Source organism: Athene cunicularia (genome assembly GCF_003259725.1).
Source record: "Athene cunicularia isolate RWA chromosome 1 unlocalized genomic scaffold, athCun1 chr1_part1, whole genome shotgun sequence".
NCBI classification, from domain to species: Eukaryota; Metazoa; Chordata; class Aves; order Strigiformes; family Strigidae; genus Athene; species Athene cunicularia.
Genome location: NW_020799091.1, coordinates 97,094,683 through 97,121,198, shown reverse-complemented (window position 1 = coordinate 97,121,198; position 26,516 = coordinate 97,094,683). Strand labels below are relative to the sequence as shown.

The following is a 26,516-nucleotide window of genomic DNA, read 5'->3' as shown; positions in this document are numbered from 1 at the left end:
CAGAATTACAGATGTCTACGGCAAATGCTAGAAGGTGCACATTACAGACAAATTTCTTCATATGTGGTGGGCTTGCTGCAATAGTAGGTATTTGAAAGAAATGGTGCTGAATAAGAGATACAACAACTGTGAAATTTAGCATGAATTGCAGCAAAATTTGCCATCTCCAAATGGTGACTGCTCTTTTGAAACCTCAAGTGACTGGGAGAGGAGCGGCTGGAGAGCAGCCCTGCAGGGATCTGGGGGCGTTGGTTGATGCTGAGTATGGCCCTGGCAGCCAAGAGGGCAAACCACACACTGGGGTGCATCAAACACAGTATAACCAGCTTGTCAAAAGAGGTGATTATTCCACTGCATTCTGCATTGATGCGGCCTCACCTGGAGTACTGTGTGCAGGTCTGCACCCCACAACTTAAGAAGGATGTGAAGGTCCTTGCATGCATCCAGAGGAGCACAACAAAGCTGGTGAGGGGGCTGGAAGGCATGTCCTGTGGGGAGTGGTTAAGGACTTTGGGCTTGTCTAGTTTGGAGAAAAGGGGGCTGAGGGGTGACCTCATTGCTCTCTACAGCTTCCTGAGGAGGGGAAGCAGAGAGGGAGGTACGATCTCTTCTCCCTGGGATCCATTGACAGGACACATGGGAATGGCTCAAAGCTGCACCAGGGGACATTCAGACTTGACATTAGGAAGCATTTCTTTACCAAGAGGGTGTTTGCGCCCTGGAACGGGCCTCCTAGAGAGGTGGTTGATGCTCCGAGCCTGTCAGTGTTTAAGAGGCATTTGGACGAGGCCCTTAACAACATGCATTAACTTTTGGTCAGCCCTGAATTGGTCAGGCAGTTGAACCAGATGGTCATTGTAGCTCCTTCCAACTATTCTATTCTGTTCTGTTCTGTTCTGTTCTGTTCTGCTCTGCTCTGCTCTGCTCTGCTCTGCTCTGCTCGTTCTGCTTGTTGTCAGTTTTCCAGTTTTTTAGCTTGCTCTGGAAGCTGTAGTCAGTGGGGCAATTTAATATATAATACCTCCTACAGTGACAAATGTGAGTTTATACATGAGATTATTTAACTCCAATCTAAAATATCCCCAATAGCACACCGTGTGAAGATACAGTTGTCTCAATTCCAGGTGTTGTGAAGGTGCAGTTGGGAAGTACAGTTTACTGTGGGAGACATTGCTATGCTTAGTGAAATCTCCTTTGTTTCTTGAAGTTCTAAAAATGTTGTTTTGTAAATACATCAAATTACATCCACAGAAACACATGCAGAGTACAAACACAGAGACTACAGTGCTGTAATAGTGTTCTTTTAATCATTATCACTAATAATAATATAAAGTACTCCTCATACAGAGAAATGGTATTTCTGTTGTTAGAGATAAAAACATCTTCACACTGGATCTGCTTTTATTTCTTAATCTCCCTTTTCATAAAAGAAAAAAAAAAAAAAACAAACCACCACAAAACCACAGCTGAGCAATATTTAATTATCAATATCCATAGGGTTTGAATGGATTACTTTTTCTTCTGTGATACACATGGAAGACAAAAACCAACAAAGATTGTTATTAATAGTTGGGGTGTGTGTGTGTGTGTGTGTATTAACACAGCTGGTACATCTCTCTAAGACTTTCTAGTCTACTCAGTAACATTTTGTTTCTCATCCTTCATCAATTGATGTCTGCAACCTGTTGGTTTAATATTTATTTCTATAACAAATAGATGTAGTTTATAAGATTTTTAACATTTTCTTAACCCTTAAAGGAAAGTTGTTGACATCACTTACAGTGATGCATTTATATAGTTAACATTTCAGAATAATTAAATACAGTGGTTAAACTTTGGTATTAGATGGGATGAATATTCTCTAATAATTAAGAAGGCTATTTTCCTTCAGTGTTGTTTATATTCTGGTTCAGTCATAACATTCTACTACTGATTATTCTCTCAAGTTTCATATATATGTGCTTAACGCAGCGTTCTCTCAGCTTTAAGAACTGGTAACACTTGATTGGTTTCCTCTCTGATTCAAACTTATTTTACTTTCTTGATAGTCTAAGATTCTTTCAGGTATTTATATGTGCTGTGGTACATGTGTGCTTGAAAGAATAATAATGATATAAATAATTACATCACTAGGTCTAGATGTTTTATGTTGCTATATTTTTGCAGTTTTTCAGAACTTAATTCTGATTGATTCATTAAATCATTCAACTCTTAAGAATAATTTGTTACATACACCTCTTAAGGCTGGAGTGTTTATTTTACATTTACTGTTTTTCTGTCTTCCCTAATTTGAGACTTTTGCCACATCCCTGGACATCTCCAGTCATTCTGCTTTTACAGCAGGTGCTGACTATTTATGTTACAGGCTTTTTCTTGCTTTATAACAGAGCTTTCATGCCTACTATCTCCTCACAATTTTGTGATTAACCTCTGCAGCAGGACAGGCCATTTGTAATCACTTTTCTCCCAGCTCATCTGATTTCTCCTATTGGAATATTCAGCATCTCTCTCTTTGCTTGCTAAACCTTTAAGTATCTCATTTACTTTCTGCATTCTTTTAATCAGAGTACACCATCTTAATTGCATCAGGTACACCCTGGATGTGATATTTTAAGTTTTGCATTATATTGATGAATGTATTAACATCCAGCAGGATACCAGGGCTCTTTGTTTCCTAATCAGCTTTACACTTACAAATTTACTTGAGTTCTTTTTGTCTTTGCTATCCCCTTCTGCTACTTTCAAGGGACTGGGGAGTCACACTAGCAAAGTTATCAGTTAATATGAATACTAACTCACACTGTTCACAGTCTTGCACATCCAGGTTCTTTATGTGAGGGTTTTGGTTTTACTGTTCCTTTATATTTTAGAGTCTCTTGATCCAGATGGGAGAGGGTTTTATTCCCAGTAGGCATGCACAAACACACATATGTAAACAGAGACCACTGATGATAGATCAACACAGACAGAAGAACACAATCCTGCAAACAAGATGCCAGATGCCATGTAGCACCTGCACATTATTCACTGGGCACTTCGACACAACCATCAGCCTTAACCTGCCATTCAACAATCCCAGCTGGCTGGTTAAAAATGCTGTGGTACTCTGCATCCACCTGTACTGAGGACATGCTGCATTACTAAATAGCTGTGTTAACAGTTGTTACGGCCGCAGACCATGCAGGAATGGTCAGGCTCTCCTTTTCTCCTTTAGACACATTCCGCTTTTCTGCCCCCAAAATGGCAACTCACAGCGACACTGGGCTCCCCCACAAACACAACCAATCACTCTTAGTACACATGGGAGGAGGAATGCTTATCATCATGTGTACACCACTTTGGCCTCTTCAAGTAAAAAGGCAGTATGCTGCTCAGGGCCCAAATTCTGGTTGGCCACATGGACCATCTCTCCTTTGCTTACTTAAGGCATCTTACTATGTGCTAGCTCAAGCCTCAAAAATAGAAGCTCCCAAAGGAGTCCCCAATTACCTCATGGGTAACTCTTCTCTTTTTAGATTGCAGGCACGAGATGTAACCGATTTAAGAGACAAGTGTTTGTTGGTTCAGCAACACACTACTAAAAACCAAATAATTCAGTGATCAATAATTAATAAACACATAATTATTAAATTACAGTTATATAATTTTGTACTTGATTACACACAATGACAAAGCTACAAGGCCTAGTGTTCCAGGGTAGATGAATTACAGTCTACAATTGTGAAATCAGGGAGACAATATCGCTTGTTAAATAATGAAATCATTACCAATTTAAAATAATAAAGGAAAAATGTTATTTTACAGTCTGGGTACTAATCTAGTTTTATAGACACCTAAAGACCACACTGTACATCATAACCTATTCTGGTGAAGTAGTGAATTTAGAGCTGAGTGTTTCTGTAGCAGTGCGCTAGTCTGTAGTAACATTTCCAAATGAAACAGCAAATAGAAGTCTAATGAATAAGGTGCCTGGAAGGAGCTTCTTACTGAAAAAGACTCTTTTAGGTCTTGTGGCAGGACATTTGAGAAGTTTGAGGAATTACTTCCAATTCCACTAATCATCTCTTTTTATATAAGAATGTAAGTCATTAAAATTGCTAGCAACTCAGTCCATGGCCGATGATGATCTTCGTCCCCTCATTACTCTGTGTTAATTACTTTTCACCCTTGGCATTCTTGAAGGGATAAAGTCACCTTTATTTTGTGTGCATGGGACTGCAGCAGAGAGCAAGCTCTAGTGTTAGGTCACACAGAAAATCTATATTGAAGCCATGAATTGCACCGATGTTCCCAACTTCTAGATCCATTCTTTACTCATGAGATCATGCTTGCTTCAGCAATAGTAATCTGTGCTGTATGGCTTCCTCCCATCAAATTGTATACATTTGTATTTAAAACTCTATAGTAGATGTGCCAGTTCATTTAAGTGCCTGTTTCCGCCCATACGGATCTAATTTGCATTAGGAAGATAAATGGAAAATTCAAATACCCATGAAGGCTGATACTAGTTGAGATGCACTACATATTGCATTTCTTTTCCCTCCACACTAAATCCTTTTTCTGTAGTTGTATCTTCAGGCTTTTAAACTTAAAACTTAATATAGAGAGTTGATTGGTTTCCAGGTAGTGGTCTGAGGCTCAAACCTCTGCAGGTGTGTACCTAAGAGGTGTTAATGGGGTAATGGATGCACAAAAATCAGGACACAACTCAACAGTTAAAGAAAGACTCCAATGGAATACAGTGGGCTTCAGATCAAACCCTGTGGGGCATTAGGAGATAATACACATTGCAACAAATCTGAAAACCCCTCTGCTTCCCTAATTTTCCTATTTACAGATGTACCAAATGAGTTTCCTTTTCTTGATATAGTTGTGTTCTGCCAAATGGCAACTTTTAGTAAAAAAACCCAGAACTATTAACAATTTCTGAACTGTTATTGAGAATAATTAACATTAAAGAGAATAGTAGCTTATTCTTAGCAGAAAACATGTGTACCTGGGCAATATTTAACTTTAAAACATTTCTAGAGGTTATCCATAAAGGTATTTGTTTAAAAAACATCTACCAAGATGGTTTTGGAAGTCAGTGAAACAGGTAATAATATTGCATATGGAGGTCAGAAGTTCACTAGTCTGGGTATGACTAGCTATGTACATTCAAATTATTACAAAACCTATGAAATTTCTTGTTTCTCATTCTGCTGTTATTTTGGAGAGTACCTTCATTTACTTACACTCCAAAGGAGGTGTTTCCTTCCCTTTGCCAGTATGAGCTGGTACCTAGCTGTTCAGAAACAAGGTGACTGCCTTGTGAAGAGTGGCAAAAAAAGGAATTTGGAGACCTAGTCATGCTGACTTGTCCAACTTTCACAGGGAAACCTAACAGGAAGGTGACATTAATCTTGAGGCCAGAGATTGAATGGGAAAGTAGAATGGCTGGCTTCTATTGCTACCTAAGGCTGAGACATAAAATCATTTGTCAAATCATGAGAGGCAATGCTATGGGCAGTTTTGAAATTTTCAGTATTAAATAAGCACTGTGGTTTATGCTTTCAGAATATGAAATTGAGAGATCATTCTTCTTGAGAATGAAGTGTGTCCTAGCCAAGAGGAATGCAGGATTGACATGCAGTGGCTACAAGGTAACGTACATAAACTTTCCCCTCGCTCCAAGTGTTCAACAAGTGACAAGTTTAGTTCTATAGGTATTTTACATATGTATAGCTGAAAATAAAGTCTGTGGTGGAAAGAATCTGAACAGATGCAAAAAAAAAAAAAAAAAAAAAAAAAAAAAAAAAAAAAAAAAAAGTCACTACCGATTGCAAATTACCTTAATAATGCAAGTCTAAACTCTCTCACAGTGAGTTGGAGTTTGCTTTGTGGCATAGTCCCACATCCTGATCTTCCAGATCAGGGCACTGGTTGGAGCACACCCATGGAGGTGCAAGGAAAGTGCACAGCCAGGTCTTACTTCCCTGTGGAAATGGAAACAGGTGAGTCGGGGACCCAGACACAGGAACTTGGAAATCTTCCTGCATTCCTCTGCTGCAGTGTTACTGTGCTCCAGCTGAGCAGACACCCAGTTGCACAATTCACCTTACTGGCCTGACTAGAATTACCTCAACATTAATGAGACCATAATGTTACCCTAAACAAACACTAATATCAGCTCAGGTTTGAATTGTACTAAACCACCAAGTTTGTTTATAAATCTTATCACTTGTATTAATTTTCTATTTATTACATGAAATCAGAAGCCACAGCAAATGCTGAGATTCTATAATAACACCTGCCATTCAGGCAGTTCCTATTTTCAGCTTTACAGTTTGCATTTGCTGCTCTTTGAGCCACACAGTATAATTCTATCACTTAAGCATCAAGAAGGGTACTTCACATACAGTCTAGTGAGGATGCATTTTGTTTGAGTCATTCAAAACCAAAAAGAAAAGCATACAAGAGAAGCAGAGCTCTTTTAAGGAATGTGTTCAAGGTCCAGATAGCTATCTGTCTATTTACACTGCGATCTACCTGGTTAGACTGATAATTCTTCATTACATGGACCCCTGTTTGCTCAGCTGCTTCCCAGCAAAAAATGATTCTGTCCCAAAGCTGAATCTGAAATCAGGTAAAAGAGTAGAGCTTGGAGTGGTGGTATCTCTGTATGGATTTTATTTTCACCATTTATGACTCCTAATCAGAGGGATCACTTTCTTCTTTTGCTCGCTATTAAAAGTTTATGCAGTGAAACATTTAAGAATGCATTCATCTAGATTGATGCTGGCCTAAATTCCCTTTCTTTGTACTTAGAGTCAGCACTTAATTTTGAAAATATCACTTGAGTAGCTGAAGCATAGAAAAAAACTCATGAATCAAACAGTACAGAAATTAGTAGGATCTGATGATAGATCTTAAATAAGTTTTGCTTAATTCTGTACTTTTGCTAAACATACTAACCACATGGTGATTGAAGAGGGGGGAGGAAGGTTATACAGGAGGAGCCTATTTATAGGTGACTGTTTAGTACTTTGTCCAGGAGTACTAAATACAGTGGAAATTATTTTCTTTCCATTGGACTCAGTTAAAAGTCAAACAGAACCAGAAATTAAGCTGAAGACTGTATAGTATGCCTGCTGTTTGGACTAGAAATTTGGTTAGGAGCACAAATTATTTCTAAACACCATCACTATATTAAATAAATCTTATGTCATGGAAAAGTCCCTAGGTTACAATTTCTCCCCCTCTTTAGCTGACATTGTGAACTTTTACAGTCTAACACTGAAGTTACCACTCCCGTCATTAGGGATTGTATCTGGAGATTTAAGAATCTGGTCTCAAGGCCCTGGGCTTGGTCACATGTCAAATGAATGTCATCTGAACTTGATTGGAGAACTTAAAACTCATTTCTAGTGAATTTACATATACAGCAGTTAATCTTTATAAATATAATGCATTAATTTAAATTGTCTTTCATCAGAATAATACCACATTAAAATGCAAATGTTTATATATACCTCTGTGTGTATGTGAGACAGTCATTTAAAAAAGCATCTTCCAGATTTTTTGAATAATGAATAGGAATTCTGTCTGTGTCTAAAAGATATCTATATTAAAGAGAGTTTAAAGTATTAACTAGAAAGCACTTTAGATAGTCCCAAAGAGCATGTGCTTTAATACTGAATTAATTGTGTTGGCAGTAAACACAAAAACTGCATTTACTGCATTTTAATCTCTATTTATAAATTAACTGCACTTCTGAACCCTTAACAGACTATGCAATCTTTAAGTATTATAAGGGTGTATTGCTTTATAACCTCACTGAAACTGGATGGTCAGCTGACTTGCAGCCTCTTCTGTTGCCATCAGATATTGAATGTGTTTTCTTTTCATGCCAGGTGATCCATTGCAGTGGCTACTTGAAGATACGGCAGTATATGCTAGATATGTCTTTGTATGATTCCTGTTACCAAATCGTTGGACTGGTGGCTGTAGGTCAATCTTTACCTCCCAGTGCAATCACTGAGATCAAACTTCACAGTAACATGTTTATGTTCAGAGCAAGTTTGGACTTAAAATTAATATTCTTAGATTCCAGGTAAGCAGCTATTTCACTTCTAGCATAAAATGTTTTCAAAGTCAAGTGGTATCATAAGCTACAGTGGTTTCCAAACAGATCAATATATCCATGAAAAAACAAACATTCCAAAATAGATCTAGAACACAAAGAGCATGTGAGTCTTCAAAGCCCTTCAGGTAGCTGGGTAGATCATACTTTGTCTTGAATGCCAACATATAAGAGCTTGCACAATTTAACCTATAGTTACCTACAGCTTCAGAGAGTCAGCTAAAGCCTTCTTGTTGTGAGTAATAGGCAGATGAGTAGTAATACATTTTTACCTTAAAGGACATAAATTTTAACATACAAAGCTAGTGAAAGGAATAAGGATGTACCACCATCCACAATTTAAAAAAACCCACAAGTGAAACACTGAGGTCAAATGACTTGCTGGGATCATCCAGAAATCTTTTTACAGAGTAGTAAGAAAACAGTCACGTCCCACTCACATGAGGGAGACAAGTGTCTCAGATTCGCAAAGCCCCAATGGAGCAAACAATAAATCTCCAAGTCCATTTATTAACTACCCACCATGTACTAATGGAACACACAATAATTGGCTAAGTATGTATCAAGTTGTGGCAAGCAACTTGCTTTCTCAGGCCATTTTTCTTAGTTTCTCGCAGGCCTGGTTTCTTGTCTCTCACACAAAGTCTTCTGCATTTTAGTATAATGCGTTAACAGTGAAACCAACCCTACTAACGGGGTAGTTAGAATGAAAACTAATTCAACAGGCTACTACATGAAAACACAGCTTTCTTAAACAAGACTTGGGAAAATGGCTGTTGCTGGGGAAAGAGAATCCTGCCTCCACTCTCAGACAATACAGCTCACATACCAGCCAAGAGGAGCATAAACCCAGAACCAAAGTAGTTGTGAAATGATTTAATTCCTCTCTTTTTGAAACATGGTATTTTTTAGTATACAATGATACTTTGTACAGCGCAGTTCAAGATACCTTGAGGGGGAAAAGCCCAATTCCCAGACTGTATAACAGATTTGCCTATTGACAAGATGATCATTCCTCAAAATTTCCTGCATGTGGAGCAGTCTGTCATATACTCTCTCGTTTCCCTGGCATGCTGGATTTGCAAGAAGCAGAAATTATATTCATGTGTAACAGCAAAAAAGAGTTTGTATCCAAGACAGCGGGAAAGTTTTGCATGGCAGGTCAACCATGCAAGAACATGCTCTTTCTCCATGCTAAGTCAGTGAGATAGTGGGCCATCAGCTGCTAAAATACAAAGACCTAGCTGTTTGCTGTTTCTGGATTTTTTTTTTTTTTTTTTTTTTTTTTTTTTTTTTTTGGCATGCTTTACTTAATGTAACAGCTACAAAGAAGCACAAGGGGTTCAGCAACATGTCTTTGCATGTGGAAAAAAAGGAAATGATGTGCCTAAGAGGAACTGCCAGGAGACATAAATGTCTTCAGCGGAGACAATATAACCAGAGGTGTTGACAGGAGCACAGATAGAACCAGTACTTGCATAGCTGTGTTTACCAAAGAGCAGATGGGTGTCATCCACACACAGGACAATCAGCAGTATTAAGCATTACCAAAACCCTCTGCTCTCCCAGCTGAGCAAACCAAGTAACATTTGCTCAGAGCAGTGACATATTAGGGATAAGGCAAAACTGTTTTCAGGGTGCTTCTGTTACAAGAAAAAGAGTTGCTAGATCTTCAGAGGTAACAGTCACAGCAGACAGGCAAGTATTAAAGCCATAGGAAGGAGCAGTTAAATAAGCCTTTCTGGACACGATACGATGTAAAACATGAGAGTTTGTTTATCAAGATCACTGGAAAAAGGAGACAGTTACTTCCCTCCAAAGTAATCTGCTGCTTCTGGTTTTCATGCTGCATCCTACTTATTCATTGCTACAAGGTTTCCAAAGACTTTAGAGAACTCTAGAGGGCAGAATTGATCATTGGGGCAAACTCTTCCCTTCTGTGTGTCCTGTCACACTCAAAGAACAATCTTTTGAGCCCGGGCTCCCTACAGTGGCTTATTGAGGGGTTGGTTTGTGTTAAGTCAAGCAGCTCAGTTTATTTCCAGAATCAAACTTTTCAAAAGTTTGGGTGTCCTCGTAACTGTTAATGATGTTTTTTTCGGCCCATGGGAAGACAAGCTTCAAAGTGAGGCTGCACCTCTAGAAAAATTAACACCTGGCTTAGGTTTGCAGCATTTTGTCTGGTTTTGGATTAGATGTTTCTGTACTTGCCAAGTGAGCAGGATGAAATTGCCACCCTTGTTTTAATTGCACTGAAGTCAGAAGGAGCACTGAAACCTGAACAGGACCTTTCACCAGTATTTCACCATGCTGATAGGCCTAAGGGAGAATTTGAGCCCCTAGAATTGTAAGCCAGGAGGGATAGTGCACACTGCAGAGGAGAAACATAAGCATATATTCACATATTCTCCTGCAGAAAGACAGCATGTGTGCTCACTCCACATTGGCAGTCCCTGACTGAGGCAAAGGTGTGCCAGAGTTTCCCAGACGAAGCATAGCTAGGGGAGGAATGCATGTATTTGTCCTGTATTTATAATAAATCAGACTGTGAAACCTCTTTTTTTTTTTTTTTTTTCCCTCTGATTTTCTTCAGAAGAATCCCACCCTCCAAAGCGCTCTCTCAAGTAGAATATAAAGTCCCCAGTCTCTGTGGGGTCCTTGTGATTGCTCAACGTTAGGGTAAGAGTAAAGAAGATGCATAATAGTTACAAAATAAAAAAGATAAATCAAAGTTTACATTATATGCAACCACCAATGAAACATGTTGCTGGATACCCCAGTATTCTACATATCTACATTCTGTGGATACTACTGTGTTATTCTCTAATACAGTGCATCCTCTTTAGTGTTTAAGTTCAGACCAGAAGCATCCTATTGAAGGGTCCTGACTGTCCCCACTCTGCACTGCAGTTCATGTCATGAAGAGGCCTTAAGCATGATTCTTTCTGGATGAATCTAAACTGGAAGACAAACTCCAAGAGCACGTCTAAGGCATTCCAACTATTACAAAGCTTTCAGTCCACAGGCCTCAACTAGAGTTAGTCCCAAGTAAACGTCCTGAAATTAAAATATGCAGATGCATCTCCCGCTGCAGAAGTAGATCCTCAGCAGTAACAATTTCACTCTACGGGTTGCCTGCCAATGGACTGTTTTGCTTGTTAATGTAGACATGCCTTTGTATGGTACCTCTGTTCTGCCTTTTTAGGTGAAGAAAGTCCAGGACAGCATAAAACACCCCCAGCAACACTAGGTAAACAAGCCATATTATGGCTGAATTGCACAATATACTTTAAGGAATTTTGTTCTCAAGGAACAGTGCTAAATAAACAAAAGTCCATTTTGAACCATGAAGTGTGACTCCTCAGGTCTGACCCAGTGTAAGTCTGACCAGTGTAGACTGGTTCTTTAACATTTGCAGAGATACTGCTCTTTCAAATTTGTTCCATTATTCTGCTTCTCATCATGTGAGGACGTTTTTCTGAAGTCTAGCTTCAGTCTTCCTTTTCTTAGCTTGTGACCTTCCTAGCTCCTTGTCTTTCCACATTCTCAGCTGGAATAAGCTCCTGCTTACTTCTTCTGTCAGGCGTTAGCCTGAATTTAATTATAGACCATGATCACAGCTTCCATAGACTGACATACATGCTACACTTGTATGTTTGCAAAAGCAAATGAAAAAGTGTCAGCAATCCACAAGAGTAGTTTTATTGTTTCATGAATGGCTCCTCAACTGAATCTTTGTGCAAAGGATCGTGCATGGCAGTGGCAAAAGCCCAAAGTGGAAATAAGTAAAAGAACCCTTTTTCCTGCCTGTGTGTGAAGCTGGCCAGGGAATAGCTGCACCTTGCTTTGGCTGGGTTGAGAGGGTTTATTTTCTTATAAAGATGAGGATTCTGTTTCCAAAACTAACATTTTGTCCTGTAGTTTTTAGCACCTGATTTATTGGCACAATCAAATGTTAGTTTAATGAAACTGAATATTCCTAGAGATTTTGCTTATTATGGAATCTTCATTTTCCAGGGTGACTGAATTAACTGGATATGAGCCCCAAGATCTGATAGAAAAAACCCTCTACCACCATGTTCATGGCTGTGATGTGTTCCATTTACGATATGCTCATCATCTGTGTAAGTAAAAAGAATGCTAGACTGAAATTTATTAAGTAGAGTGAGAAGTTTTGCAGACAACAGGCACTGTGCTGGAAAGTAGAGAAAGCTTTCCAAATCTTTACTGGAGCTAGATTTTCAAAAGTGCTCGGCTATAAAAAAAAAAAAAAAAAAAAAAAAAAAAATCTGGCCACTTTTATCATTCTATTTAAAGGATCCAGGCTCTTTCAAAAATTTGGACTTGAATCTGGGTGGTGAACTCATGAAGGAAACAACCAAAAGAGTGAGTGATGAGAGGGGAAAACCTGAACTTTACTAGCCTCTGTTGTTAAAAGAAAAATTATGCAACAGCTCCCCATTCCTCTGAAATATGTTAGTAATAATCATCCCATGTTTGAAGTGAATGCAAACCAAAAAAATCCTTAGATGGATGTTCATTAATAGCATGTGGATGAGGTTTGGAGAATGGAGTGTCAGGAAAAAAAAATTACACATTTAATAATTCCCCATCTGCCAACAGAGACACTAATCATATCTTCAAACATCTGGATTTGGGAAGTAGTTCATTCAGTAGCACATTAATTTGAGAAGCAAATTGCGGGAATAGCTGAACTCTGGATTTGGCTCAGTCTGCCGCAGCCCATACGATGCAAAGATGACATCCAAAAACCAATGTCGGTGGATTTTTTTTCCAGATTGCCCTTGTGGGCTGAAAGCAGCCGGAGTCAAATCCTTCTCTTAGGCTTCCTGAAGGAGAAAATAGTCAGTTCTTCACCTTAATGTGTGCTGTTCATAAGGCCCTGGAATATAAAGGAGGATGCACTTGTACTTGGCAAGTCAGTGTTGAAATTCCAAGTGCCGAATTCTGTTGATGGCAGTGTGTGCTACACCTGGGAAAGCAGAAACTGATCTTTACAGCAAGTTCATATTTACCAAACTCTGGGTCATTGTAAACTAAAATCTAGAATGACCAGGGTAGATGGTAATGTTCTGTTGGGGTCATCCTCTTTGTAGTGTTAACATCTGGTTGTGACTGTTGACTTGTACAAAATATCACTCATTATTTTCACAAGACTATTTGAAATATCTGTGTCAGCCAGTATAGAGATGATTCCATTATACCCACAATCAGCTCTGGAAAACAGTTTTGCATTTTAGAGCAGAATGATGGATAATTCTGTATGCAAGGTAGAAGACTTGTACTTTGGCTGCTAGTTTAAATTCAGTGTATGACTGGAGTTTAAAATAGAGACACATCACGTTTATTGAATTAACACCCCCCCACACACACCTCCTCCCACAAGGAAAAAAAACCCTCAACCAAACAGAATAACTAAAAGCTGTTCTCTAGATACTGTGTCTGAACTACAAAGATAAACTATTATAAAGTTTAAAAACAGAAAAAAAAAAGCAAGACATATGCACAGAAATTTGTAAAAGTCTCAAAGCAAATAAATGCCAAGAAGCAAAAAACATCAGCTAATGCTTGGTCAATGGTGGGAATGGTGCAGAATCACGGTCAGAATACCAAGTAACAGGAATTATTAAAACAGATGTAAAGTGTACAAACTTCCTCTGCGGAGCACTGTTATAACTCCCCCACCATCCATCAGTAAACGTCTTAGGAACATGAACAGTAAAAGGTTGGCAAGTTTGACACAGCATTCTATAATGCAATTGATGATTAAGTGTCATCTGATGAAGAAATGTGGAGAGAAATGTCTTACACCTAATAAGGGTATTAAGAAAAAAGAAAAAGGAAAAAAAAAAAAAACAAAAAAACCAATCCTAAACTAGGGTAACAAATTGCTTTTTCAAAGAGGAAAAAAAATAGTTCCCAAATTGAAGACCTAAAGCAACTGAACTTTACGTTAGGCAGCACAGAGAACAAAACAAAGGAAACAGTGAGGGGAACAAGTTAGAAGGGTCATAACAAGAACATCAGACTATGAGGAAAATGTAGATGTGAATATTTGCCTAAGGTGTGCTGGCAGCAAACAGTGTTTCCTGTTTTAAACATTTGATTAGCTTCCAGCTATATGAAAAAGCTTTGGCTTTTGAACTAGTGTTATTTATTTCTGTAGCACCATCAATATACACAGTGTTTGCTCTGCAACTGGGGAAATATGGCCACACAAATAATGAGTCCCTGCTTAAGGATTTTGCATTCTAAAAGATGGGATAGAGAAGCTGTTCCAGTATAGACAAAATATTTTTCTGGCCTCAGAGAAGCCACTGCATTTGTACCATAGTTTCTCTGCAAGGAGGATTTTGTGCAACCCACATGTTCTAATATCAGTGCTCTTCTCACATAAACTTTTACAAGGGCCACATCTCTGTGCCATGGCAAGGCAAGCCCCAGCCCCAACTGATGTCATCACCAAACTCTTCTGCCACTTCCTGGAAGTCAACCTATGTATTTATAGAACCTATCTTATAGCAGAGCACAGTTTACACTGTCCATGGCACTGAGTCTACTTTTGCTCACCCAGCAACCAAACCTTCCAGCAGAGCTGCACTATTTTTTTTAAGAGGGCAAAAGAACTGTAGACTCTGCTAGGGCACCATTCACTGACCACACCGCTCGAGGGCTGGACCGATGACATGCCAGGTTGGGTGCACCATGGAAGCTAAACCAGTAACTGCTGCAGCTGAGGAACCAAGAAGTCCATTTCTCTTGGTATCCTTAAGTGCAGGCTAGGAACTCCCAGCCACATGCTGTGAGCCTGCTGGAGCCTTTCAAAATAGCCATCTGTGACAGACCAGAAGGACCAGCCCAGCCAGCCCAGTGCCTTTTTCAGCTTGCCTGCTAAACCAGGAGGGAACCACAACAGCGGAACACCCAGTTACAAATGGCACATCTAAGAGCCAAGGCTAAAGCCACTGAATCCTCCCCGTTTGATTGCAGCAGAGGCCACCAAGAAGTTTGAGCCTGCACAGATTGTCTTGGTAATGGATATACCTCACTCCCATTTCTGAGGTTTCCCAATCAGCATCAAACAGGGTAATTTAACACAGAACTAAATGGAAACTGACCTCATTTACTGTATCGGAAGTGCAGCAACTGTCCCCTAGCCAAGGTCAGACTTCCCCCAGATTGCTAAAAATGCAGGAGACATGGAGTCCTCCACCATCCCAGGAGAAATACTGGTTTATCCATATAATTAGGAAGGAAAGTTGAACACTATAGTCCTCAGTGGTTTTCACATCTTTTAATATACTGACCTAACTGGAGAGCTAAAACAGGGATTTCAAAAAAATCAGTGAAAGTCACAACTAGTCCAAAAGCACCCGGAAGAACTTTGTTATAGCTAGAGATCCATTACAGCATTAATTTATTTTTTGGAAGACTAAGTAGTAAGGCATTCTGGGTTCAAGGAAAACCTGACCATTAAACTAGCATGAAGATTTAGCTCTGAAAAGCCTAGACCACATTACAGAAAATATCTGTTAGATGATCTAGGCCAAAATGTAAGCATCATTTCCTAGAACTGGGCCATTTGGATTATAGAACACCACAAAACACAGTGATTCCATGGCATATAGCTGATTGTTAACAAATATTTTTAGAACAGATTTATTTGGCATTGTTATACTGAATCTTTGAGTAACAGCTACAAGACTTTTACCTTAGAGCAATATATTGCCCTTAAAGAGTACACGTGCCTTTATATTTTGTAGGTGTGTTTACACACTTACACACATATTTATGATTTTCTTAAATATCTGTATACATGCACACCTCCACCCCATAGACTATTCCATGTAGAAATGTAGGTGTGATAAAGGACACCAGTAAGCATGAGGCAAAAACCTGCTATCTAAGAGAGACTTCAAACCTAAATAGCAGTGACTTGGTGTCAGTGAGGATGGGCTTTTGAATGTCCTACAAGATCTTGTTATTTATCTTGTTGCTTTCTGAACAAATGGATACCATATCCTGCAATGGAAAGAGAACTGACACTTCCAGAAAGAATGTCTATAGCCATTTTGTAAGAGCCTGATTTTCTTAGGGAGATTAAGTGGGTTTGAAGAAAAGTTGAAATATGCTGTGACGTGGGCAGATGGATAGGCGGGTAAGAAGTCCAGAGAGATGACCTATAAGCTACAAGGCTTAAAGGACCTTTTAGCAAGAACAAAACCTTGCTCTTCTGTCAGTCTTACACTGGGCTATTCACAGTATTCACATTATTGCAGTCTATGATTACTATTGAAATTATAAACGCCTACTTCCTCAAGTAACAACTGAAGGAAAAAAAAAGCCAACCCCAGTGATGACTGATAGCCATATAGTTAATTACCAAACAGTAAACAATCCCCCAAAGATTATGTGCTCTTTAGTTCCCAATTTAATATTGGTTGCCCTCCCTGTCAGAAAAATCTGCTATGAACACTAATTATAAGGCCATATATTTTCCTCTCAGGAGGTCATTTGCTTTATTAGAGTTGGATGAAAGAGAAAATTGTTGTTTGATTTCATGATTATGTATCTGCTTCTCCACCAAGCATGTACAATGAGAGAACAAAATTACAGTGAGCTTTGCTACCAAGTTCAGTCTAGTACTAGCCCTATATTTGCAAGCAGTAATTCAATTTCTCAATCATGTATTATATGAAGGAATTGCTGCTATTGGTTACTCTTTTTTTGGACACAGTTTGTGTAGCAAACTCAGTTCCTTATTTCCTAATTAAAACAAACAAACAAACAAACAAAACAAAACCAACTGATTGAACAGAAGAGTAAGAAGATGGAGTTTCCTAGGGGAATATTCCAGGATTACACAAGAGAAGAACCACCTTTGAAGGCTGGCCATTATCTTCTAGTGAATCATTAGATAAATGCCTGGCACTGAACCAGAAATATTTGTGGCTAGATTAAATATTTAGAGATTCTGCACAACTCCCATTATAGCATAGCCTTATGCCAAAACATCTTTGCTCACAGAGAATCCAAACTGATGTACAGAGGATTACATTTCCAGTGAAATCTATGAGATAATGGATTCACCTCTCTGTTCCTATTTGTGTGCTTAAGAACCAAACAGCATTTTAATTTTACCTTTTTAAATCAACCTTCAAAATGTAGAGCTTACAGAGGAAAAAGCATCATAGCATAAAATACATTGAGAAATAAACAATAATCTAACAAGATATGAATGACTAAAGTGCTTCCAAATATACTGGAAAAGTTCAAGCTAGTTGTGTCCTCTTCAAAGTATTTTTGATGTCTCAAACTTTTTCAGTTAGAAGATTAGAAACAGTAAGGTTTTTTTTTCAGAATGTAAGCATAAGAGAGCAGGGTGAACTGGAAAAGAAGGAAGACAAACCTTAATAATTTGCAACATACTATTTGTAAACAGTAACGTGACCTTGTGAAATGATGTAAAGGGGCAGGACAGATACCTTTGCAGGTGAGCTATTTAAAGTTTGGTGGGAGGAGGAGGAGGAGGTCTAAGGGAGGGGAAGAAGGGTGAAAAGTCCCTTCCTTGCAAACAAATCTCTCCAGGAAGTGGTCACAAGTCCAGGTGATGTGAAATGCTTTTTAAAATTGTATTTACAGTGTTGGTGAAAGGCCAAGTCACAACCAAGTACTATCGATTACTGTCCAAGCATGGAGGCTGGGTTTGGGTACAGAGCTACGCTACTATTGTGCATAACAGCCGTTCATCACGGCCTCACTGCATAGTGAGTGTCAATTATGTCCTTACGTAAGTCAAAATACTTTGTACCATTACGTGTTATCAGCAATAGATTCATTTTGTGTGTTATCAGTAGTTGATTCCTTACTAATTAAATCCTTTAAGTTTGCTTTAGCTATGTCTTTCAGTATTGTTCTGTGCTTGCATGTTGCAGCCACTTTTCTTATATCCTCCCTCTTTCAGTCACATTGAACTAAAAAGACCTGCTATTCCTGATGATTACCTTGTACACCATGTGTTTGAATGTAATACCACTGGCAGGCATTTGTGTTAGTCCTGGACCCCAGTCGCGTAATTGGCATCAGAACTGTGCTGGGGCTGCCCAGACACAGTGAAAGCTACTGCTACCCAGCAGAGGTCACAGTGTCAGTTTGGGAGACAGGGACATGGTAGGAAGCAGGACTCTTCAGGGACAGGTGAATCACTGAGGATTCTCTCACTTGTCTTGGGCTGCATGGATACTGAGGGAAAAACTACACTCTCACAATGGCAAGTAGCTCCCCCTGAACTAGTGAACATACAGTGGTTTTGACCTGCAGTTCATGAATTCTAGTTCAAAGTCATGAAGGTGTTGCAAAATTCCTGCCTTCATCTAAAGCTGAGAGAGACAGAAATTTATATTGAATGAGGGATAAGTGATAATGAAAAAGACCATGACTGAAAAGACTATCTGTGAGGGAAAAGAAAAAAAAGAGATAGTGAGCATCCCTTGTGTTAAGTAGTGTAAAAAAGCAGGGACTTATATGCTCTTTTCTTTTGTCGAAACTGGTCCATTTCCTATCTGGTTTGAAAGTAAAATGTGTTTGCATGATGTGTGTGGTAGGATTGTGTGTGTTTGCATATTACAATGTTGTGATACCTGCCTTCAGGGAGTTAAAGTGTATGAGTTGAGAAACCATAGGGTGTTTCTTTAAACTACTTGAAGTAGGTACTCAGCCCTAGACACACTGGCTAGCACTGCCCTCATCCCTGTATGGATGTGAGAGGCAGCAGCATGAGGTAAAGGCTGAGCCATGCAACCAGCTTGCAAACCATGAGCTGGGGCAAGTGATTTGAGTAAAAAGAAGGACACTGTGCCAGGGATATAGCAGCATATTCTTGAGTTGAATTTACTTCCAAGTTATTCACCATCAAAAAATGATGGAACTGAGTTCTAGATAGAAATTGAGAGGGAAAGGTTTTTTCTAGTTATCCTTTTCAAAATATGCTCCACTGTTGCTACTGCCAAAACGAGGTGAGACCATTTAATCACCAGAACTCTATCAATTATTCAAAATATGATGCACAGTCTGTTCTTGATTTGGTTTTTAGCCTCTTTTGTACAAAATCTGTCCTGTCTGTGGGGCAGATAAAGCTGAACAGAACAGAGCAGAAATGAGAGTCTAGAGACTGTCAGAAAAACACCATTGCAGCTTCTGTGGTGTAGTTACAAGCACATTGCGCTGACAGGAGGGGAACATCACTCCTTTCCTTTCCTCGGGAATAATTGTCAGAGCCAGGGCAGAGACCAAGTCCTGATTGAGGATGAGAGAGATGAATTGATCTGTCTCTGTCAGCTGACATGGCTGTGATTCCAAACTGCAGGGTGCCACAGATGGCTGAGAAGAAGTTGGCACAGTTTAGGTTCAGAGAGTGAGGACACTCTAGTTTGAAGATGTTAACATGGTTCCCAGTGGAATGTTTGTGATAGACTTGTGTGGGGACGGGGTCAGACCATGAGAATCACTGCTTGCTTCCATCCCAGACTTGCACTGCAGACTCAGTGAAAACCTTGGAAGAATGGAAATGAAAACATTGTGAAAGCTAGCATGTATTTTCAAAGGAGCTATTTTAGATTTGTGCAGTATGTTTGAGAATGTAATTTATTGGACTGTTCTTTTGCAGAGATATTGAGTATAAGGAACTTCAGTTGTCACTGGACCAGGTCACCATTTCTAAGTCACAATTTTCATGCAGAAACTCAGTATCTACCTCACAGGAAACAAGGAAAATTGTAAAACCCAAAAGTAATAAAATGAAGGCAAAACTCAGAACAACACCTTACCCACAGCAGGTAACACTTTCAGCAATATTTACTTACCAACTGTTGTTGTAGATTGTTTGGGAGAGGACAGAGATCATCCAGAACTGAACTTACTAGAAAAGTGGCCATAGTATGCTCTGTGCAGGAACTCCCTTGTAGGCTGGAGCATAATTAGACCTGTTTGTTCTGGGGGTGGACAGCATAAGTAGTTCAAACCAACTCCAGCGAGTGATGCAAACACAAAAACTTCTGGATACAGAGTATGCAAAGTACTATAAAAAACAATGTGCTTTCTTGGTAAAAAGAAGAAAAACATGTACTAAGAATAACTATGTTGTGAAAATTTGCACCGGTTTACAATTCATCTAACTCACTGTTGATATGCAGGGTTCTTAATGTCACATTGGTATTAGTGGTTTGCTATGCTGGAGAATGTGTCATAAGGATGAATCCTAGCAAACAGAGCATTGGAGTGGGATTTGGAATATATCTCACTGTCACTGGGTGGGCTGGAACCAGGTGTGAAAGGAAACTATGGAGATTGTCCATAAAATGGGGTTGGTGAGACTGACACCCACCATGAGACATTCTGAAACTTTGCAACAGATATTGTTGGAAGGGGCTACTATTGCCTTAAAACAGTAGTGAATGTAGCTAGCACATACACGGCATTTAAAACAGTGAGAGCCCAAAAAGCATTTGGAATCTGGGGAGGAAGGTAGGAGCAAGGGGGAAGAGAAAATCATTGTGATAGAAGCTGATGCAAAGGACAGATTTTGACTTCCTGCCATTCCTAAAGCTTGACATGCTAACATATGCTAAGTCATATTCATGGTCTGCTACTCCATTTATCAGAGACTTCCAGTGCTTTGCAACAAAATTCTGCCCTCTAGTATTTACAACTCTCTACACTTACTAGCTAAAATCCAACTGGCAAAATTATCAGATAAACCCATAACATTAGGATGACAAAGTAGTTCTTTGTTCCCATGTTAAGTGAAGTTATCATGAAGGCAGGGAGATTTAAATGCACTGGTAAGCCAGTCTCATTAGCCAGTGAGATTGCAGTTCAAGGAGGCCCAACTCTGGGTGCCTGTATGATATGTTATGCAGTTTCATATGAAAGTTAGTCATTTAACTCTCTTCCCTTCCTTTTTTTTTTTTTTCCCCCCTCTTTTCCCCAGCAATACAGCTCATTCCAAACAGACAAACTGGAATGCAGCCAGGTGGGGAACTGGCGATCCAGCCCTGCAGTGAACGCTGCCACCATCCAAGAACAAAACTTCCATTCAGAAAACAGTGAACTTTTATATGCCCCGTCATATAGCTTGCCTTTCTCTTACCATTATGGACACTTCCCTGTAGATTCTCATGTCTTCAGTAGCAAAAAGCAAATGCTGCCTTCAAAGTTTGGGCAGTCTCAAGGAGCACCTTGTGAAGTGGCTCGATTTTTCTTGAGTACGCTGCAGACAAATGGAGAATGTCAGTGGCATTATGCCAACTCCTTGGTACCCAACAGCCAGTCACCTTCCAAAAATCTTCCTGATCAGCCAGTGAACATCATTCGACATAATCTTGCACAGAGTTATGAAGGTGGGTATCATTTAAAAAAAAAAAAAAAGCAAAGGTGTCTGGGAAAGATTTGTAATTGTAGTTTAAAAACAGGAATTACGAGATGTTTAGGAAATACAGAAAACAAGAAACAGTGGTTAACAACCATTCTGTTTATAGTATTTACATGTTCATCCCTCTTCCCGTTACCATCAACACTTGATTAGGAATATTACCAAAGCATCAGCTGCAAAAATGTATTCACCAGAATCAGTTTTAGAACAGAGCAGAGATACCACCTCCTTTAACACTAGCACAGTTTACCTTCATGTTTTACACTATCAGAGTTATTTAGTGCAGTTGCTCAGGTAAGTAATTGCTGGTCAGAAAGAAACAAGTGTACTTCAGCTCACATACAGAAATTAAAATAAACATGCTCTATTTCCATAAAAATTGAAGGTTGTCCTTTCTAAGCATGAAGGCATTCTGAATGGCTTTACCTTACAGTTACTACAGTGAATGAGTAAATGAAATGCACCGTCTTCTGCTTTATTTGAAAATGTCATCTGTGCTCCTCCCCAATCAGCTGCATTATCTTCTATACAGATGGTCAGCTCAAATACTTTGAAGGAAGCACTAAAGACATTGACTTCTCTGAGGTGGCAGTCTGTAAGAAATAACCATGCTAAAACCATAGAGTAACTAAATGTAAACAAGCTCAGGATACACTCTAATCCTTAGATCCCATATATGTTATATCTATCTACATATAATATTTTGATTAGTTAAAAATTACTGATGAGGACTGACTGGTTGACAGACTGTTATAAAGTTAGATGGAAACATTCCTTTGTTCTAGCTTCATTGAGGATGGGACAGCGGAAGCAGTAGTGAAAATAAAAAAATAAATAATAATAATAAAAAAAAGCTAGAAAAGATAGGCTCAGGATTCTTGAATACCAGAAACAAGCATTTATTCATTTAGGGACTTGACATCAGATAATCTAGATCTGAAGGGAGTATCTGCAGATGTTAGAAGCTGAGCTTGCTATATCAGGCAGAAGACGGTATCAGACATCAAATGTGTCTCCCACAGAGGAGTAAATAACTTCTGCCCAGGGTTTTGTCCTTCACAGGCCCATTTGACTTCACCCAGCTGATTGACCTCACCCAGCTGACTGTAGCATTTTATTTTACTGTTCTGTTAGGTTGAAAATGAGCAAGACTGAAGCACTTCTTACAGCTCAGTGCAGGTTAAATGCTTTTGCTGAGTTCATGCTCCTCTAATGTGTTGGCTTCCTTTTGTTACTGTTGTGAACAGGGTGTGAAAGAAGTAGCCTTAGACCAAAAATAAGAAAAAAAAAAAAAAAAAAAAAAAAAAAAAAGCTAGATCTTTTGAGGATAAGTATAAAGATTGTATACCCTGCAGATCCCCAGTAAGTCTGCAGGAACAAAGCTGTTTTAGGCATACAGAAGTCAGCCCAGCTTTTCTTCTCTGCTTCCAGACTAACAGATGCCGTCAGACTGATCGAGAAAATAGATCCACCCCTTGCTGGTCAGAGGGTGCCATCAGATACACTGAGAGTGGATGTGGAAAGAACAGTCTGTTCAGAAAACAGTCTGTAAAATTGATTGTGGCCATAACATTTGCCAACAAAGCCCAATGAGCATAGCAGCAGACAAGCAATTTACCATCAGTCGGTTGATATGGGCAGATAACTCCAAGTAAATATATTAAGTCAGAAGGATTCCACAGGAATACTGTTAAATATGTTAAAACAGAAAAAAGCCCAACAAAAAACTGCAAGCAACTGCTGGTATTTTTCAATTTCATCATGCATGCATACCTTCACCACTTCCTCATGAACAGGAAAATGGAGCTGTGATACCAGCAGTTCTTACTTCTGGTTCTACTTCTGCTTAAGATTTTGTTGTTTAAAGTGGAATATGGTTGTCTTTTGAGCACAGATCTATTTTAATGGATGTTTAGCTATTGAGCATTTGATACAATTGGTACAATTAATTATCCACAAAAGCACTTATAATTGTACTATTTAGGAAGGAAAAAAGAATATGGTGAAATTCAGGCCTGGTCAGAGATCATTGCTTGAGTTCACACACAGTGTTAAAAGAGGGGAAAGAAAAATGGAGCCTCCACTGCAAAAAGGATTTGTAGCTAATTGTTCCAGAGTCTGTTTCCTCCTGAGGCAGAATTAGTCCTCTTGTACTTTTGCTGAGGCTGGTGGCAGAAGAGAAATCTGAAACTTTGGAAGCAAGCAGCTTTTTGCTTTGAATTGAAAGGGGCATCTGATCTTCCTTACGTTGTCAACTGCTGCTTTTTCCAGCAGTTCACTGAAAAACTGACAGCCAGTAAGCTTCAAAGCAGAGAGGATCTGCTTAGCGTCATTATCTTCAATCCAAAGGCAATGCCAAATATGACATCTGGCAACCGGGTTGGATGGAAGGGCTATTCCACATCACATCCATAGAAACATCTGCCAAAAATGCCGTAGGCCAGAGACATTTTTATCTATGGAAAATAGCTTCTTTTGGAGAGATCAGAGATTTTAAGATGATCATGCCAAGCCATCAAAGCTCTGGAAAAGCACGTAGCAGATAAAACTGCCTGCCAATCAGATGCTGCCGCCTCAGAATCTGGGTTTGAAGCTTCTTCCACTTTTTTCCAGTTGACCTAGTCAGCAGAAAAGAAACTCACTTCAGAGAAGGCTACCGTATTTGGAGTCAGGGAAGTTTCCTTTGTACACTTGAATGGATACATTACTACTGTGGGTACCACAGTACTTGCTTCTCCTTAAGTTATGCTGTTGGCCAGTCTGTACTTAGTGCCATTAATCACACCAAAACTCAGGAAATTATGGAGAATACTAAGAAGATCTGTGAAAAAGCTCTGGTTTATCTTCCATCCCCAAACCAACTCCCCAGGTTTAGCCAGGGACTACTGTAACAAATACATGATATCTTTTGTGAAAAGTGTGTTCCACTAGAGACAAAGAGGGCTTGAAGATCATGTTGCCTTACTATTGTTTTTGGAGGGAGAAGAATGGAGAAGACAGTAATTACAACATCAGCCAATGCCTCAGATTGTTCGCAATCAGGGTTCAGATCAGGACACAGCACAGATATTGAGCTAATCTAAAAGATGTCCTTTTCATGGGCATGGAAGTATTAAGACATTGTTGTGTCTTTGCCTTTTTTGACACGGAGGAAAATCAGCATACCTTTGTGACACAGGAGCATGTGACCTGAGCAGTACAGGTCTGCTCATTGGTCTTCAGCAAAACTCAGTGACTGAGCAATTGATCCTTTAGTCTGAAGGCCCACTTGTACAAAGGATCAGGAAACATACTGAAATATCATGGGCTACATGTCAACATTCAAGTGGCGGCATACTGTCTTTTCAAAACATAGAGTAACTGTCAGGAGTACACTCTTCCGAAATTAGTGTAGATCAGAGAGCCTGAGAAAAAAATGTGCAAGACAAAGCATGCATGAAGAGGAGTTCAGTTGTGTCCTAAAAATAGACAAGGCTTTTTACAGACAGCATGCAAAACTCTGCTGATAAGGCCTACATACATTTCGCATGAAGATGAGTGCTGAGTACCAAACTTTCTTTGCTTTAACCTGGTTCCAGGATGCCTTCCTTTTATTTTTATGGAAATAGACATGGGCAATGGGAGAAAAAGGAACAGCTCTATCTGTTAACATCTTGGTACAGAAAAGCATGTTTGTGAACGAAATACCTTCTCTGCAAGCATCTTGCCCAGCTGAGCACCATCTGATCTTTGACTGCATTATTTAAAGGTGAGGAGGGAATGCTCCTTGCTGCAGCACTGTGTTTGACAGGGGAAAGGTTGCTCTAGTATACTGTAACTATGAATAATGTGTTAAACAAAGACCACTACCTGCTTGAGTAGCCTTCCTGTTCCCACTCGGATGGTTGGATGCTGAAATCTGAGCAGTCTGCCAGGTGATGGGGCTCTTATCTCTAGGTTTTCCCTCCACTTGCCCAAGCTGCACCCCGTGCGCCAGTGGGAAAGCAGAGCTACTTTGCAAGAATTACAGACATGATGCCTGAAGGACTGAGTTGACTGCCGCAGTTGTAGGCTGCTGTGAATGGAGGTGGTATAAGTAATCATGAATGGGCCTCCTAGAAAGCTGCTGTCACTCTGGTATGATATAAAGCTTGGGTGTGCAGTGTATCTATCTCACTTGGCATAGCTGAGTTGCTCTGGCAGAAGAGTGGTCTGGAAAGCACCCCAAACTAAGGCACTGTCTTCAACGACTGTAAAGCATTTTCAGGGCTGGAGCAGTGCAGAACGCATGGAGTGCCCGTGCACCTGCTGAGGCAGGTACGCTGGCAACTGCCCACACGTCACATGGGTGGAAGCAATACTGGGGTGCTGCCCTTCTACAGCAGTACAAAGCAGCTGGTCAGCTTTCGATTAACTTCTGTATGAAGAACTCCCCAGGAGGAGTCTGTCCCAGGGCATCCTTGGGTTTTTGTCTGCAAAGGAAGACAAAAGCACATTTAAGTCTAGCTCCAGTAACTGTTCTGAATGTGAGCGGACAAAACCAACTGTGCTCTGTTGCACTGCAGACATGACTTGCTTAACTCTCTGGTCTAACTCCATGAATGTGCTGACAACTTTAATGGAAGCCTGCAAACAATTAACCAGACGCTTACCTTCTTCCTCAGCAAAAGAGACGAAACCCATGTTTGAGAAACAGCATATAACAAAATGGATATCCTGTAAATCTCCCAAGTATGCAAATTACTTCTTGGTACCAAGAAGAAAGCCACCAGCCCAGCAGAATTTCAGATTACAGAAATAAAGATAACAAGGCAGGGGGCAACTGGTCGCCATGATGCTTCAGCTTCTTACCAGTGTGGGCTCTAAAAATGGAAACCAACAATCTTTTGTCAGAGATTAGAGGAGAGTCATGAAGTAACAATACTCCATGCTGCAGTAAGAGCACAAACCCATCACTCCCATGGA

At 39.6% G+C, this 26,516-nt stretch overlaps 1 protein-coding gene across 1 annotated transcript in view; it reads left to right on the top strand.

Annotated features, from left to right (window-relative positions):
* Positions 1-26,516, top strand: part of SIM2 (SIM bHLH transcription factor 2) — a 56,715-nt gene that overhangs the window by 27,627 nt on the left and 2,572 nt on the right. The window contains exons 3-9 of the mRNA XM_026846525.1: positions 3,427-3,496; positions 5,536-5,642; positions 7,893-8,092; positions 12,140-12,246; positions 17,786-17,933; positions 19,809-19,977; positions 21,132-21,540. Of these exons, the coding sequence (XP_026702326.1) occupies positions 3,427-3,496; positions 5,536-5,642; positions 7,893-8,092; positions 12,140-12,246; positions 17,786-17,933; positions 19,809-19,977; positions 21,132-21,540 (1,210 nt within the window). The remainder of the gene's footprint in view (positions 1-3,426; positions 3,497-5,535; positions 5,643-7,892; positions 8,093-12,139; positions 12,247-17,785; positions 17,934-19,808; positions 19,978-21,131; positions 21,541-26,516) is intronic.